General features: G+C 47.7%; 1 protein-coding gene across 1 annotated transcript; it reads right to left on the bottom strand.

Moving 5' to 3' along the window:
- Window positions 1-447: 447 nt before the first annotated feature.
- On the bottom strand, window positions 448-14,291 carry LOC135568994 (PDZ and LIM domain protein 7-like). The gene is made up of 4 exons (XM_065015784.1): window positions 14,268-14,291; window positions 14,014-14,134; window positions 7,579-7,694; window positions 448-4,284 (listed from the first exon to the last, which is right to left on the bottom strand). The coding sequence occupies exons 1-4, from the start codon at window positions 14,289-14,291 to the stop codon at window positions 4,198-4,200; spliced, it is 348 nt and encodes a 115-aa protein (XP_064871856.1). The 3' UTR covers window positions 448-4,197.
- Window positions 14,292-15,175: the final 884 nt, after the last annotated feature.

The raw sequence follows: 15,175 nt of genomic DNA on the forward strand, positions 1-15,175 counted from the left end.
GGGAGGAGAGACCATGGCCCTTAGGGGGAGGAGAGACCATGGCTAGGGAGGAGTACGGTGGCCCTAAGGGGGAGGGGAGACCATGGCCCTAAGGGGGAGGGGAGACCATGGCTAGGGAGGAGTACGGTGGCCCTAAGGCCCATTTTGAAAGCTACTTTGCCCTTTAGGGCAACTGTAAATAGGTGCTGGGGGTCGATTTGTATTTGAGGGTTAGGTCATCCATTAAAGGGTTAGGTCATCCATTAAAGGGTTAGGTCATCCATTAAAGGGATAGGTCATCCATTAAAGGGATAGGTCATCCATTAAAGGGTTAGGTCATCCATTAAAGGGATAGGTCATCCATTAAAGGGTTAGGTCATCCATTAAAGGGATAGGTCATCCATTAAAGGGTTAGGTCATCCATTAAACTAATACTGGATGCAAGGAGACAAAGAGAATGAAAAGATGGAAGAATACAGACATGTTTTATTGATTGACTGGTTCTGATACCAAATACAGCTCCTCGATCAAAGATATCAATTATTTCGCTAAAAACATCTCGAGCGTGTACACAAATGAATACAGCAGTTTTTCGTTAGAATTTAAAAATTATTTTAAAGCTCAGTGTGTGTAAAGCTTGAGAAGGCACTTGGTATACGATACTTTAATATATAACAAATAGTGAAATACATATATATTTGTTAGTACTCTGTTATTATAATCCTATTGTTCTTGGAGCAGAGGTTGACGTACAAAAGTAGAAATGAGTACATATCAGAAGTGAACCAATCTCACTAGTCAGCGAACACAGTACATGACAAAATAATTAGGTTTCAAAACACACAGTCCTTTCAAACACACCCATTAAATAAATATACTGAACAAAAAATATGAACGTAAACATGTAAAGTGTCCCAGGATTCATGAGTTGAAATAAAATATCTCAGAAATGTTCCATACTTACAAAAAAGGATTCTCTCTCAAATTTTGTGCACAAATTTGTTTACATCCCCATTTTTAGTGAGCATTTCTCCAATGCCGAGATAATCCATCCACCTGACCAGGTGTGGCATATCAATAAACTGCTTAAAACAGCATGATCATTACACAGGTGCACCTTGTGCTGGGGACAATAAAAGGCCACTCTAAAATGCCGTTTCGTCCCACAACACAATGGAGCGTGTAATTGGCATGTTGACTGCAGGAACTTTCACCAGAGCTGTTGCCAGAGAATTTAATGTTAATTTCTCTACCATAAGCCGCCTCCAACGTCGTTTTAGAGAATTTGGCAGTACGTCCAACCAACCAGCCAAGGACCGCCACATCCGGCTTCTTCACCTGTAGGAATGTCTGAGACCATCCACCCTGACAGCTGATGAAACTGAGGAGTATTTGTCTTAAATAAAGTTATTTTGTGGCTGGGCCTGGCTCCCCAGTGGGTGGGCCTATGCCCTCCCAGGCCCAAACAAGGCTGTGCCCCTGCCCAGTCCTGTGTAATCCATAGATTAGGGCCTAATGAATTTATTTCAATTGACTGATTTCCTTCTATGAACTGGAACTCAGTAAAATCTTTAAAATTGTTGCGTTTATATTTTTGTTCAGTATATTAAACCGTTTATATTTTTGTTCAGTGTACTTACTTACAGGTCTCTTGTGAGACATGAGCTCTATTCAATGTGTCGTTTGACATTATACAGATTGCGCGCTCTGAATGTAAATTTGTTGATGGAGCCGACATCATTTACCAGGAATGCAGTCTCCGCCCACGCGGGAACAATCACGCTGCACTTCCGGGATTGGGATTGAATAGAACCCTAGACCATACAGTATTTGGTCCAATACATACAGTCACTTGTGTAGAATGACTACCAATCCCAGGACAACACAATGACTACAAATCCCAGGACAACACAATGGACTACAAATCCCAGGACAACACAATGGACTACAAATCCCAGGACAACACAACGACTACCAATCCCAAGACAACACAACAACTACAAATCCCAAGACAACACAATGACTACAAATCCCAGGACAACAAAACGACCACAAATCCCTTCACAGAGTTGGGGTCAATTCCAACTGAATTTAGAACGTTCTAGAATATAATTGGCTATGAGATTATTCTCCATTCAAGAGCCACAGTTTAAACTGGATTTGACTCCCAGCCCTGTAAACAGCGTTTATTTCCATATGCTGTACATTGATAGTGTTGCTTCAAAACGCTACTCCTTTTTTATGGTGTACTATTCTGATTTACATTACTAAATTAATAACATAGCTGATGTGAAGTGGTGCATTCTGGGTCCCTGGGGTCAATATGGAGTGTCCGACAGTTTTTATAGTGACTAGTGCAATATGGGCTGTGTCCCGAAGGGACTACCTATTTCATTTATAGTGCACTAGTGTTTTTTACCAGAGCCCATACAAATGTGAGTGCACTATATAAGGAATAGGGTGCGCCATTTGGAACGCACACAGGGAGTGTATTACAGTAAGTACAGTAACTACTTCCACATGACTGAGTTCCTATTACCTTAAGTACTGCAGTAAGGTTGCCCCGTACATTACCTTAAGTACTGCAGTAAGGGTCCCCATTAAAATCACCTTAAGTACTGCAGTAAGGGTCCCCATTAAAATCACCTTAAGTACTGCAGTAAGGTTGCCCCGTACATTACCTTAAGTACTGCAGTAAGGTTGCCCCGTACATTACCTTAAGTACTGCAGTAAGGTTGCCCCGTACATTACCTTAAGTACTGCAGTAAGGTTGCCCCGTACATTACCTTAAGTACTGCAGTAAGGTTGCCCCGTACATTACCTTAAGTACTGCAGTAAGGTTGCCCGTACATTACCTTAAGTACTGCAGTAAGGTTGCCCCGTACATTACCTTAAGTACTGCAGTAAGGTTGCCCCGTACATTACCTTAAGTACTGCAGTAAGGTTGCCCCGTACATTACCTTAAGTACTGCAGTAAGGGTCCCCATTAAAATCACCTTAAGTACTGCAGTAAGGTTCCCCATTAAAATCACCTTAAGTACTGCAGTAAGGGTCCCCATTAAAATCACCTTAAGTACTGCAGTAAGGATCCCCATTAAAATCACCTTAAGTACTGGAGTAAGTTTGCCCCGTACATTACCTTAAGTACTGCAGTACCTTAAGTACTGCATTACCTTAAGTACTGCAGTAAGGTTGCCCCGTACATTACCTTAAGTACTGCAGTAAGGATCCCCATTAAAATCACCTTAAGTACTGCAGTAAGGGTCCCCATTAAAATCTCCTTAAGTACTGCAGTAAGGATCCCCGTTAAAATCACCTGAAGTACTGCAGTAAGGTTGCCCCGTACATTACCTTAAGTACTGCAGTAAGGGTCCCCATTAAAATCACCTTAAGTACTGCAGTAAGGGTCCCCATTAAAATCTCCTTAAGTACTGCAGTAAGGATCCCCGTTAAAATCACCTGAAGTACTGCAGTAAGGTTGCCCCGTACATTACCTTCAGTAATTGTAAGGGTTGTCGAACGGACCAGAGACTGTAAATGAGGACGGTGGTGCAGCGACAGTTAAATGTAACACATCTCAGAAAATGACACACTAAACAGTTGGTTCAACGTTAAAAAAATAAAAAGGCACTTAAAAGTGAAATGAACGAGGTTGAGATCAGACGGGGCTGAGCCTGACATTTCACCAGACTAATAGGCATTTCCCAAACACAGTTGACCATCGCACACTGGAGTACAGGAAGACCTGTGAACAACAGGTGGTGATAACCACCATCACAGAGGGAAGAATGACATATATATATATATATATATCACTGACAATACATAGAGTTAGAGAAGCTAAGGCTTGAAATGACTCCGTTTGTAATAACACTACACACAATACTAAAAATGTCTCACTTCGTTATACCATTACATTTGATGCTAGAGTAACCTGCTATGAGTAACAACAGTAGAGAAACTAGGCGGTTAAGGTCAGAAAGGTTAACATTTACATTCCTTTAGCTCTTAGTGAAGGGAGCCAGTACGGGATGCATTTGGAAAGTCCAAGGATAGAAGTTGAAGGATGAGGTACAGCTGAATCTATCTGTAGCTGAGCGATAAGTGAGGATCTGATGCTGTCTGGTTTGCAGTGGAGTGGCGATTAACTGGCACTCTACAGGTCTTCAGGGTTCAGAGAATAGTGAAGGTCTCCTGTCTGAACCACCTCTCTCCCTCTCAGACGGGAGTGAAGGCATGGCCTTTACACAGCGGCTTATCCTTCTTAGAGTAGAAGGTCTTTCCTTCCAGGTTGATCTGGCAGAACTGAGAGAGAGAGAGAGAGAGAGAGAAAGGCAGGGGGTTAGGTGAGAGAAGAAAGACAGCGAGCTAGAGAGAAAGAGCGACAGAGAGCTAAAGAGAGAGAGAGACAGCGAGCTAGAGAGAGAGAGCGACAGCGAGCTAGGGAGAGCGACAGCGAGCTAGGGAGAGCGACAGCGAGCTAGAGAGAGAGACAGCGAGCTAGAGAGAGACCGCGACAGCGAGCTAGAGAGAAAGAGCGACAGAGAGCTAAAGAGAGAGAGCGACAGAGAGCTAAAGAGAGAGAGAGACAGCGAGCTAGAGAGAGAGAGCGACAGCGAGCTAGAGAGAGAGAGCGACAGCGAGCTAGAGAGAGAGCAATAGCGAGCTAGAGAGAGAGTGACAGCGAGCTAGAGAGAGAGTGACAGCGAGCTAGAGAGAGTGACAGCGAGCTAGAGAGAGACAGCGAGCTAGAGAGAGACAGCGAGCTAGAGAGAGACCGCGACAGCGAGCTAGAGACAGCGAGCTAGAGAGAAAGAGCGACAGAGAGCTAAAGAAAGAGAGAGACAGCGAGCTAGAGAGAGACAGGTAGAGACGTACTGTAGGTTGGACCAGGTCCAGGAGAGACAGGTAGAGACGTAGGTTGGACCAGGAGAGACAGGTAGAGACGTAGGTTGGACCGGGTCCAGGAGAGACAGGTAGAGACGTAGGTTGGACCGGGTCCAGGAGAGACAGGTAGAGACGTAGGTTGGCCCGGGTCCAGGAGAGACAGGTAGAGACGTAGGTTGGCCCGGGTCCAGGAGAGACAGGTAGAGACGTAGGTTGGACCAGGAGAGACAGGTAGAGACGTAGGTTGGACCAGGAGAGACAGGTAGAGACGTAGGTTGGCCCGGGTCCAGGAGAGACAGGTAGAGACGTAGGTTGGACCAGGAGAGACAGGTAGAGACGTAGGTTGGCCCGGGTCCAGGAGAGACAGGTAGAGACGTAGGTTGGCCCGGGTCCAGGAGAGACAGGTAGAGACGTAGGTTGGCCCGGGTCCAGGAGAGACAGGTAGAGACGTAGGTTGGACCAGGAGAGACAGGTAGAGACGTAGGTTAGACCAGGTCCAGGAGAGACAGGTAGAGACGTAGGTTGGACCAGGAGAGACAGGTAGAGACGTAGGTTGGACCAGGAGAGACAGGTAGAGACGTAGGTTGGACCAGGAGGAGAGACAGGTAGAGACGTAGGTTGGACCAGGAGAGACAGGTAGAGACGTAGGTTGGACCAGGAGAGACAGGTAGAGACGTAGGTTGGACCAGGAGAGACAGGTAGAGACGTAGGTTGGACCAGGAGAGACAGGTAGAGACGTAGGTTGGACCAGGAGAGACAGGTAGAGACGTAGGTTAGACCAGGTCCAGGAGAGACAGGTAGAGACGTAGGGTAGACCAGGTCCAGGAGAGACAGGTAGAGACGTAGGTTGGACCAGGTCCAGGAGAGACAGGTAGAGACGTAGGTTAGACCAGGTCCAGGAGAGACAGGTAGAGACGTAGGTTGGACCAGGAGAGACAGGTAGGGACGTAGGTTGGACCAGGAGAGACAGGTAGAGACGTAGGTTGGACCAGGTCCAGGAGAGACAGGTAGAGATGAATGGAGATGGAGGTGAGGTAGACAGGTAGAGACTAATGGAGATGGAGGTCCAGGAGAGACAGGTAGAGATGAATGGAGATGGAGGTGAGGTAGACAGGTAGAGACTAATGGAGATGGAGGTGAGGTAGACAGGTAGAGATGAATGGAGATGGAGGTGAGGTAGACAGGTAGAGACTAATGTAGATGGAGGTGAGGTAGACAGGTAGACATGAATGTAGATGGAGGTGAGGTAGACAGGTAGAGACTAATGAGGTAGACAGGTAGACATGAATGGAGATGGAGATGAGGTAGACAGGTAGACATGAATGGAGATGGAGGTGAGGTAGACAGGTAGAGACTAATGGAGATGGAGGTGAGGTAGACAGGTAGAGATGAATGGAGATGGAGGTGAGGTAGACAGGTAGACATGAATGTAGATGGAGGTGAGGTAGACAGGTAGAGACTAATGTAGATGGAGATGAGGTAGACAGGTAGAGACTAATGGAGATGGAGATGAGGTAGACAGGTAGAGATGAATGGAGATGGAGATGAGGTAGACAGGTAGAGATGAATGGAGATGGAGGTGAGGTAGACAGGTAGAGACTAATGTAGATGGAGATGAGGTAGACAGAGGTCCAGGTGAATGTAGATGGAGGTGAGGTAGACAGGTAGAGACTAATGTAGATGGAGATGAGGTGGACAGGTAGAGACTAATGTAGATGGAGGTGAGGTAGACAGGTAGAGACTAATGTAGATGGAGGTGAGGTGGACAGGTAGAGACTAATGTAGATGGAGGTGAGGTAGACAGGTAGAGACTAATGAGGTAGACAGGTGGAGACTAATGGAGATGGAGGTGAGGTAGACAGGTAGAGACTAATGGAGATGGAGGTGAGGTAGACAGGTAGAGACTAATGTAGATGGAGGTGAGGTAGACAGGTAGAGACTAATGGAGATGGAGGTGAGGTAGACAGGTAGAGACTAATGGAGATGGAGGTGAGGTAGACAGGTAGAGACTAATGGAGATGGAGGTGAGGTAGACAGGTAGAGACTAATGTAGATGGAGGTGAGGTAGACAGGTAGAGACTAATGGAGATGGAGGTGAGGTAGACAGGTAGAGACTAATGTAGATGGAGGTGAGGTAGACAGGTAGAGACTGGATGTAGATGGAGGTGAGAGACTAATGTAGATGGAGGTGAGAGACAGATGTAGATGGAGGTGAGGTAGACAGGTAGAGATGGATGGAGGTGAGGTAGACAGGTAGAGACTAATGTAGATGGAGGTGAGGTAGACAGGTAGAGACTAATGGAGATGGAGGTGAGGTAGACAGGTAGAGACTAATGGAGATGGAGGTGAGGTAGACAGGTAGAGACTAATGTAGATGGAGGTGAGGTAGACAGATGTAGATGGAGGTGAGGTAGACAGGTAGAGACTAATGTAGATGGAGGTGAGGTAGACAGATGTAGATGGAGGTGAGGTAGACAGGTAGAGACTAATGTAGATGGAGGTGAGGTAGACAGGTAGAGACTAATGGAGATGGAGGTGAGGTAGACAGGTAGAGACTAATGGAGATGGAGGTGAGGTAGACAGGTAGAGACTAATGGAGATGGAGATGAGGTAGACAGGTAGAGACTAATGGAGATGGAGATGAGGTAGACAGGTAGAGACTAATGGAGATGGAGGTGAGGTACAGAGGTCCAGGTGAATCAGGAGACTTACAGCGCAGACGAAGCAGGTGTCGTGCCAACTGTATCCCAAGGCCTCTAGGAAGCGGTCCCCAGCATCGATCTTAAAGTCACAGCCATGACACTTAGTACCAAACATCTTCTCATAATCTGCAGGGAGAGAAGGGGGGTTGAGGAGAGACAGAGGAAGAAGGGGGTTGAGGAGAGACAGAGGAAGAAGGGGGTTGAGGAGAGACAGAGGAAGAAGGGGGTTGAGGAGAGACAGAGGAACAAGGGGGTTGAGGAGAGACAGAGGAACAAGGGGGTTGAGGAGAGACAGAGGAACAAGGGGTTGAGGAGAGACAGAGGAACAAGGGGGTTGAGGAGAGACAGAGGAACAAGGGGGTTGAGGAGAGACAGAGGAACAAGGGGGTTGAGGAGAGACAGAGGAACAAGGGGGGTTGAGGAGAGACAGAGGAACAAGGGGGGTTGAGGAGAGACAGAGGAACAAGGGGGGTTGAGGAGAGACAGAGGAACAAGGGGGGTTGAGGAGAGACAGCGGGAGGGGGAAGATTTTTTATTTTTATTTAACTAGACAATTCAGTTAGGAACAAATTCTTATTTTCATTGATGGCCTATGAACAGTGGGTTAACTGGTCTAGTGGGTTAACTGGTCTAGGAACAGTGGGTTAACTGGTCTAGGAACAGTGGGGTTAACTGGTCTAGGAACAGTGGGTTAACTGGTCTAGGAACAGTGGGTTAACTGGTCTAGGAACAGTGGGTAAACTGGCCTAGGAACAGTGGGTTAACTGGTCTAGGAACAGTGGGTTAACTGGTCTAGGAACAGTGGGTTAACTGGTCTAGGAACAGTGGGTTAACTGGTCTAGGAACAGTGGGTTAACTGGTCTAGGAACAGTGGGTTAACTGGTCTAGGAACAGTGGGTTAACTGGCCTAGGAACAGTGGGTTAACTGGTCTAGGAACAGTGGGTTAACTGGTCTAGGAACAGTGGGTTAACTGGTCTAGGAACAGTGGGTTAACTGGCCTAGGAACAGTGGGTTAACTGGTCTAGGAACAGTGGGTTAACTGGCCTAGGAACAGTGGGTTAACTGGCCTAGGAACAGTGGGTTATAACTGGCCTAGGAACAGTGGGTCAACTGGTCTAGGAACAGTGGGTTAACTGGCCTAGGAACAGTGGGTCAACTGGTCTAGGAACAGTGGGTTAACTGGCCTAGGAACAGTGGGTTAACTGGTCTAGGAACAGTGGGTTAACTGGCCTAGGAACAGTGGGTTAACTGGCCTAGGAACAGTGGGTTAACTGGCCTAGGAACAGTGGGTTAACTGGTCTAGGAACAGTGGGTTAACTGGCCTAGGAACAGTGGGTTAACTGGTCTAGGAACAGTGGGTTAACTGGCCTAGGAACAGTGGGTTAACTGGCCTAGGAACAGTGGGTTATAACTGGCCTAGGAACAGTGGGTCAACTGGTCTAGGAACAGTGGGTTAACTGGCCTAGGAACAGTGGGTCAACTGGTCTAGGAACAGTGGGTTAACTGGCCTAGGAACAGTGGGTTAACTGGTCTAGGAACAGTGGGTTAACTGCCTTGTTTAGCAACCTTTTGGTTACTAGTCCAACGCTTTAACCACTAGGCTACCTGCCTCCCTCCCTCCTCTAACCACTAGGCTACCTGCCTCCCTCCCTCCTCTAACCACTAGGCTACCTGCCTCCCTCCCTCCTCTAACCACTAGGCCACCTGCCTCCCTCCCTCCTCTAACCACTAGGCTACCTGCCTCCCTCCCTCCTCTAACCACTAGGCTACCTGCCTCCCTCCCTCCTCTAACCACTAGGATACCTGCCTCCCTCCCTCCTCTAACCACTAGGCTACCTGCCTCCTCCCTCCTCTAACCACTAGGCCCTGCCTCCCTCCCTCCTCTAACCACTAGGCTACCTGCCTCCCTCCCTCCTCTAACCACTAGGCTACCTGCCTCCCTCCCTCCTCTAACCACTAGGCTACCTGCCTCCCTCCCTCCTCTAACCACTAGGCTACCTGCCTCCCTCCTCTAACCACTAGGCTACCTGCCTCCCTCCTCTAACCACTAGGCTACCTGCCTCCCTCCTCTAACCACTAGGCTACCTGCCTCCCTCCTCTAACCACTAGGCTACCCGCCTCCCTCCTCTAACCACTAGGCTACCCGCCTCCCTCCTCTAACCACTAGGCTACCTGCCTCCCTCCTCTAACCACTAGGCTACCTGCCTCCCTCCTCTAACCACTAGGCTACCTGCCTCCCTCCTCTAACCACTAGGCTACCTGCCTCCCCCCTCTAACCACTAGGCTACCCGCCTCCCTCCCTCCTCTAACCACTAGGCTACCCGCCTCCCTCCCTCCTCTAACCACTAGGCTACCCGCCTCCCTCCTCTAACCACTAGGCTACCTGCCTCCCCCCTCTAACCACTAGGCCACCTGCCTCCCTCCTCTAACCACTAGGCCACCTGCCTCCCTCCTCTAACCACTAGGCCACCTGCCTCCCTCCTTTAACCACTAGGCTACCTGCCTCCCTCCTCTAACCACTAGGCTACCTGCCTCCTCTAACCACTAGGCTACCTGCCTCCTCTAACCACTAGGCTACCTGCCTCCTCTAACCACTAGGCTACCTGCCTCCTCTAACCACTAGGCTACCTGCCTCCCTCCCTCCTCTAACCACTAGGCCACCTGCCTCCCTCCTCTAACCACTAGGCTATGACATCAGTGATGTCTCTGCGTGTAGGGAAGGGATGAGATCAGTGATGAAGGGATGAGATCAGTGATGAAGGGATGAGATCAGTGATGAAGGGATGAGATCAGTGATGAAGGGATGAGATCAGTGATGTCTCTGCGTGTAGGGAAGGGATGAGATCAGTGATGAAGGGATGAGATCAGTGATGTCCCAGCGTGTAGGGAAGGGATGAGATCAGTGATGAAGGGATGAGATCAGTGATGTCTCTGCGTGTAGGGAAGGGATGAGATCAGTGATGAAATCAGTGATGAAGGGATGAGATCAGTGATGAAGGGATGAGATCAGTGATGAAGGGATGAGATCAGTGATGTCTCTGCGTGTAGGGAAGGGATGACATCAGTGATGAAGGGATGAGATCAGTGATGAAGGGATGACATCAGTGATGAAGGGATGACATCAGTGATGAAGGGATGACATCAGTGATGAAGGGATGACATCAGTGATGAAGGGATGACATCAGTGATGAAGGGATGAGATCAGTGATGAAGGGATGACATCAGTGATGAAGGGATGAGATCAGTGATGAAGGGATGACATCAGTGATGAAGGGATGAGATCAGTGATGTCCCAGCGTGTAGGGAAGGGATGAGATCAGTGATGAAGGGATGAGATCAGTGATGTCTCTGCGTGTAGGGAAGGGATGAGATCAGTGATGAAGGGATGAGATCAGTGATGAAGGGATGACATCAGTGATGAAGGGATGACATCAGTGATGAAGAGATGACAGTGATGAAGGGATGACATCAGTGATGAAGGGATGAGATCAGTGATGAAGGGATGAGATCAGTGATGAAGGGATGAGATCAGTGATGAAGGGATGAGATCAGTGATGTCTCTGCGTGTAGGGAAGGGATGAGATCAGTGATGAAGGGATGACATCGGTGATGTCTCTGCGTGTAGGGAAGGGATGAGATCAGTGATGAAGGGATGAGATCAGTGATGAAGGGATGAGATCAGTGATGTCCCAGCGTGTAGGGAAGGGATGAGAACAGTGATGAAGGGATGAGATCAGTGATGAAGGGATGAGATCAGTGATGAAGGGATGAGATGATGAAGGGATGAGATCAGTGATGAAGGGATGACATCAGTGATGAAGGGATGAGATCAGTGATGAAGGGATGAGATCAGTGATGTCTCTGCGTGTAGGGAAGGGATGAGATCAGTGATGAAGAGATGAGATCAGTGATGAAGGGATGAGATCAGTGATGTCCCAGCGTGTAGGGAAGGGATGAGAACAGTGATGAAGGGATGAGATCAGTGATGAAGGGATGAGATCAGTGATGAAGGGATGAGATCAGTGATGAAGGGATGAGATCAGTGATGAAGGGATGACATCAGTGATGAAGGGATGAGATCAGTGATGAAGGGATGACATCAGTGATGAAGGGATGACATCAGTGATGAAGGGATGACATCAGTGATGAAGGGATGAGATCAGTGATGAAGGGATGAGATCAGTGATGAAGGGATGAGATCAGTGATGTCTCTGCGTGTAGGGAAGGGATGAGATCAGTGATGAAGGGATGACATCGGTGATGTCTCTGCGTGTAGGGAAGGGATGAGATCAGTGATGAAGGGATGAGATCAGTGATGTCCCAGCGTGTAGGGAAGGTATGAGAACAGTGATGAAGGGATGAGATCAGTGATGAAGGGATGAGATCAGTGATGTCTCTGCGTGTAGGGAAGGGATGAGATCAGTGATGAAGGGATGAGATCAGTGATGAAGGGATGAGATCAGTGATGAAGGGATGACATCGGTGATGAAGGGATGACATCGGTGATGTCTCTGCGTGTAGGGAAGGGATGAGATCAGTGATGAAGGGATGAGAGAGAGGAGGAGGACAGATCGCTCCACAGATTTAAATGGATTGTACCCATTTTCTTTTATCCATCTCAGGGACTTGAAGAAAGTGGCAGGCTTTAGAGACAGTACTCAGAGCGAGTGTGTGTGTGTGTGTGTGTGTGTGTGTGTGTGTGTGTGTGTGTGTGTGTGTGTGTGTGTGTGTGTGTGTGTGTGTGTGTGTGTGTGTGTGAGACAGCAGGACAATCCCAGAGAGGTGCTGAGGCTGCAAAATGTTTATCAACGCTGAAGGCATTATTCAGAGTACTCCCTCTGATAACAAAGCAACCCACTCCTGAGCTGTGTGAGTGTGTGAGTGTGTGAGAGACAGCAACAGCGTGTCTGTGTCGAGAGATGTATTATGACCCATGAAACCAATCACAGCAGCACAATAGAGAAAGCAGAAGCTCCATTTATAAACTCAGCAACAAAAAAAGAAACATCTTCTCACTGTCAACTGCGTTTAATTTCAGCAAACTTAACATGTGTAAATATTTGTATGAACATAACAAGATTCAACAACTGAGACATAAACAGAACGAGCAGTATGGCTGGTGGCATTGTGATGCTGGAGGGTCATGTCAGGATGAGCCTGCAGGAAGGGTACCACATGAGGGAGGAGGATGTCTTCCCTCTAACGCACAGCGTTGAGATTGCCTGCAATGACAACAAGCTCAGACCGATGATGCTGTGACACACCGCCCCAGACCATGACGGACCCTCCAACTCTAAATCAATCCCGCTCCAGAGTACAGGCCTCGGTGTAACGCTCATTCCTTCGACAATAAACGAGAATCCGACCATCACCCCTGGTGAGACAAAACCACAACTTGTCAGTGAAGAGCACTTTTTGCCAGTCCTGTCTGGTGATGTCTGGCGAGGACCTGCCTTTACAACAGGCCTACAAGCCCTCAGTCCAGCCTCTCAGCCTGTTGCGGACAGTCTGAGCACTGATGGAGGGATTGTGCGTTCCTGGTGTAACTCGGGCAGTTGTTGCCATCTTGTACTTGCCCCCCAGGTGTGATGTTCAGATGTACCGATCCTGTGCAGGTGTTGTTACATGTGGTCTGCCACTGGTCTCCCTGTAGCGCGGTCTTAGGCCTCTCACAGTACGGACTTTGCAATTTATTGCCCTGGCCACATCTGCAGTCCTCATGTCTCCTTGCAGCATGCCTAAGGCACGTTCACGCAGGGCATCTTTCTTTTGGTGTTTGTCAGAGTCAGTAGAAAGGCCTCTTTAGTGTCCTAAGTTTTCATAATTGTGACCTTAATTGCCTGCCGTCTGTAAGTTGTTAGTGTCTTCACGACCGTTCCACAGGTGCATGTTCATTCATTGTTTATGATTCATTGAACAAGCATGGGAAACAGTGTTCAAACCCTTTACAATGAAGATCTGTGAAGTTATTTGGATTTTTACTAATTATCATTGAAAGACAGGGTCCTGAAAAAAGGGATGTTTCTTTTTTTTGCTGAGTTTATAAACTAATAGACAAACGCATAACATAAACGTCAGCTAAGTAGATGCTCACATATGAAGTCATCATTTATAGAAGCAGTAGATGGAGCGAGAGAAAGCACTGAGACAACCTGTCCACACCAAAGGCTGTGAATGTGTAGTACATACAATACTTCTCTAACCTCAAACAATTTTCCCTCTGTTTTGATTGAAAAGTTAGAACCTCACCTCTCTCACAGTAAGGTTCTCCCTCCTCCATATAGAAGGCCTGGTTTCTGATGGGGCTCTTACACACACACACACACACCTCTCTCTAAACCTCACCTCTCTCACAGTAAGGTTCTCCCTCCTCCATATAGAAGGCCTGGTTTCTGATGGGGCTCTTACAGGCAGCACACACACACACCTCTCTCTAAGCCTCACCTCTCTCACAGTAAGGTTCTCCCTCCTCCATATAGAAGGCCTGGTTTCTGATGGGGCTCTTACACGCAGCACACATGAAACACTGGGCATGGTAGGTCATCTTCAGAGCATGCATGATCTCCTAAACAGAGGAAGGAAGGAAAGGGGGTCAGGCCTCAGTTTACAGGAACATTGTGTCCTGCTAAACTAGCTTGTGGTCCACATTCCTCTCGTCTAGGTGTGTTTGTCCTATTTGTTTTATCCCCCGTCCCCACAGGAAGACTCTTGGCTGTTGCCATTATTTGTAAATAAGAATTTGTTCTTAATTGACTTGCCTAGTTGGCTGGGTTTTCGGTGCATCGGCAAGACAGAACAGCTGCCTCCGGTAACTCTTGATGGGTTGATGGTCTGTGTCTATTTGTCAATAACAGCTGGTCCGCAAAATCTAACATTAAAATAAGTCTCAAGGTTTTGCTTGCCTGAGGTAGAGTACCTCATGATAAGCTGTAGACCCCACTATTTACCAAGAGAGTTTTCATATATATGTTTCCTAGCTGACAATTACCACTACAATCCGATGCTGGCACTAAGACAGCACTCAGCGAGCTGTATAAGGCCATAAGCAAACAAGAAAAAGCTAATCCAGAGGCGGCGCTCCTAGTGGCCGGGGTTTTAATGCAGGAAAACTTAAATCCATTCCTCAACCAGAGAGAAAAAAGAGAGGAAAAAAAACAAACTCTAGACCACCTTTACTCCCCACACAGAGATGCATACAAAGCTCTCCCTCGCCCTCCATTTGGCAAATCTGACCATAATTCTATCCTCCTGATTCAAAAACTAAAGCAGGAAGTACTGGTGACTTGCTCAATACGAAAGTGGTCAGATGACACAGAGGCTAAGCTACAGGACTGTTTTGCCATCACAGACTGGAACAAGTTCCGGTGTTCATCCAATAAGCATCGAGGGGAATACTACATCAGTCACCGGCTTCATCAATAAGTGCATCGATGACGTCGCCCCCACAGTGACCGTACATACAATACATACCACAACCAGAAGCATTGGATTACAGGCAGAATCCGCACTGAGCTAAAGGCTAGAGCTGCTGCTTTCAAGGAGCGGGAATCAAACCCGGAAGCTTATAAGAAATCCCGCAATGCCCTCTGACAAACCATCAAACAGG

The sequence above is a fragment of the Oncorhynchus nerka genome, unplaced genomic scaffold, assembly GCF_034236695.1.
Source record: "Oncorhynchus nerka isolate Pitt River unplaced genomic scaffold, Oner_Uvic_2.0 unplaced_scaffold_1279, whole genome shotgun sequence".
NCBI lineage: Eukaryota > Metazoa > Chordata > Actinopteri > Salmoniformes > Salmonidae > Oncorhynchus > Oncorhynchus nerka.

What these genes read in the sequence shown, in the direction of transcription:
- LOC135568994 (XM_065015784.1), bottom strand. Translation starts at nt 14,291, where the DNA reads ATGGCAACAGCCAAGAGTCTTCCT. An exon ending in CAACAGCCAAGAGTCTTCCT is followed by an intron (nt 14,135 to 14,267) that starts GTGGGGACGGGG and finishes TCCTCTGTTTAG; the next exon opens with GAGATCATGCATGCTCTGAA. An exon ending in AGAACCTTACTGTGAGAGAG is followed by an intron (nt 7,695 to 14,013) that starts GTGAGGCTTAGA and finishes CTCTCCCTGCAG; the next exon opens with ATTATGAGAAGATGTTTGGT.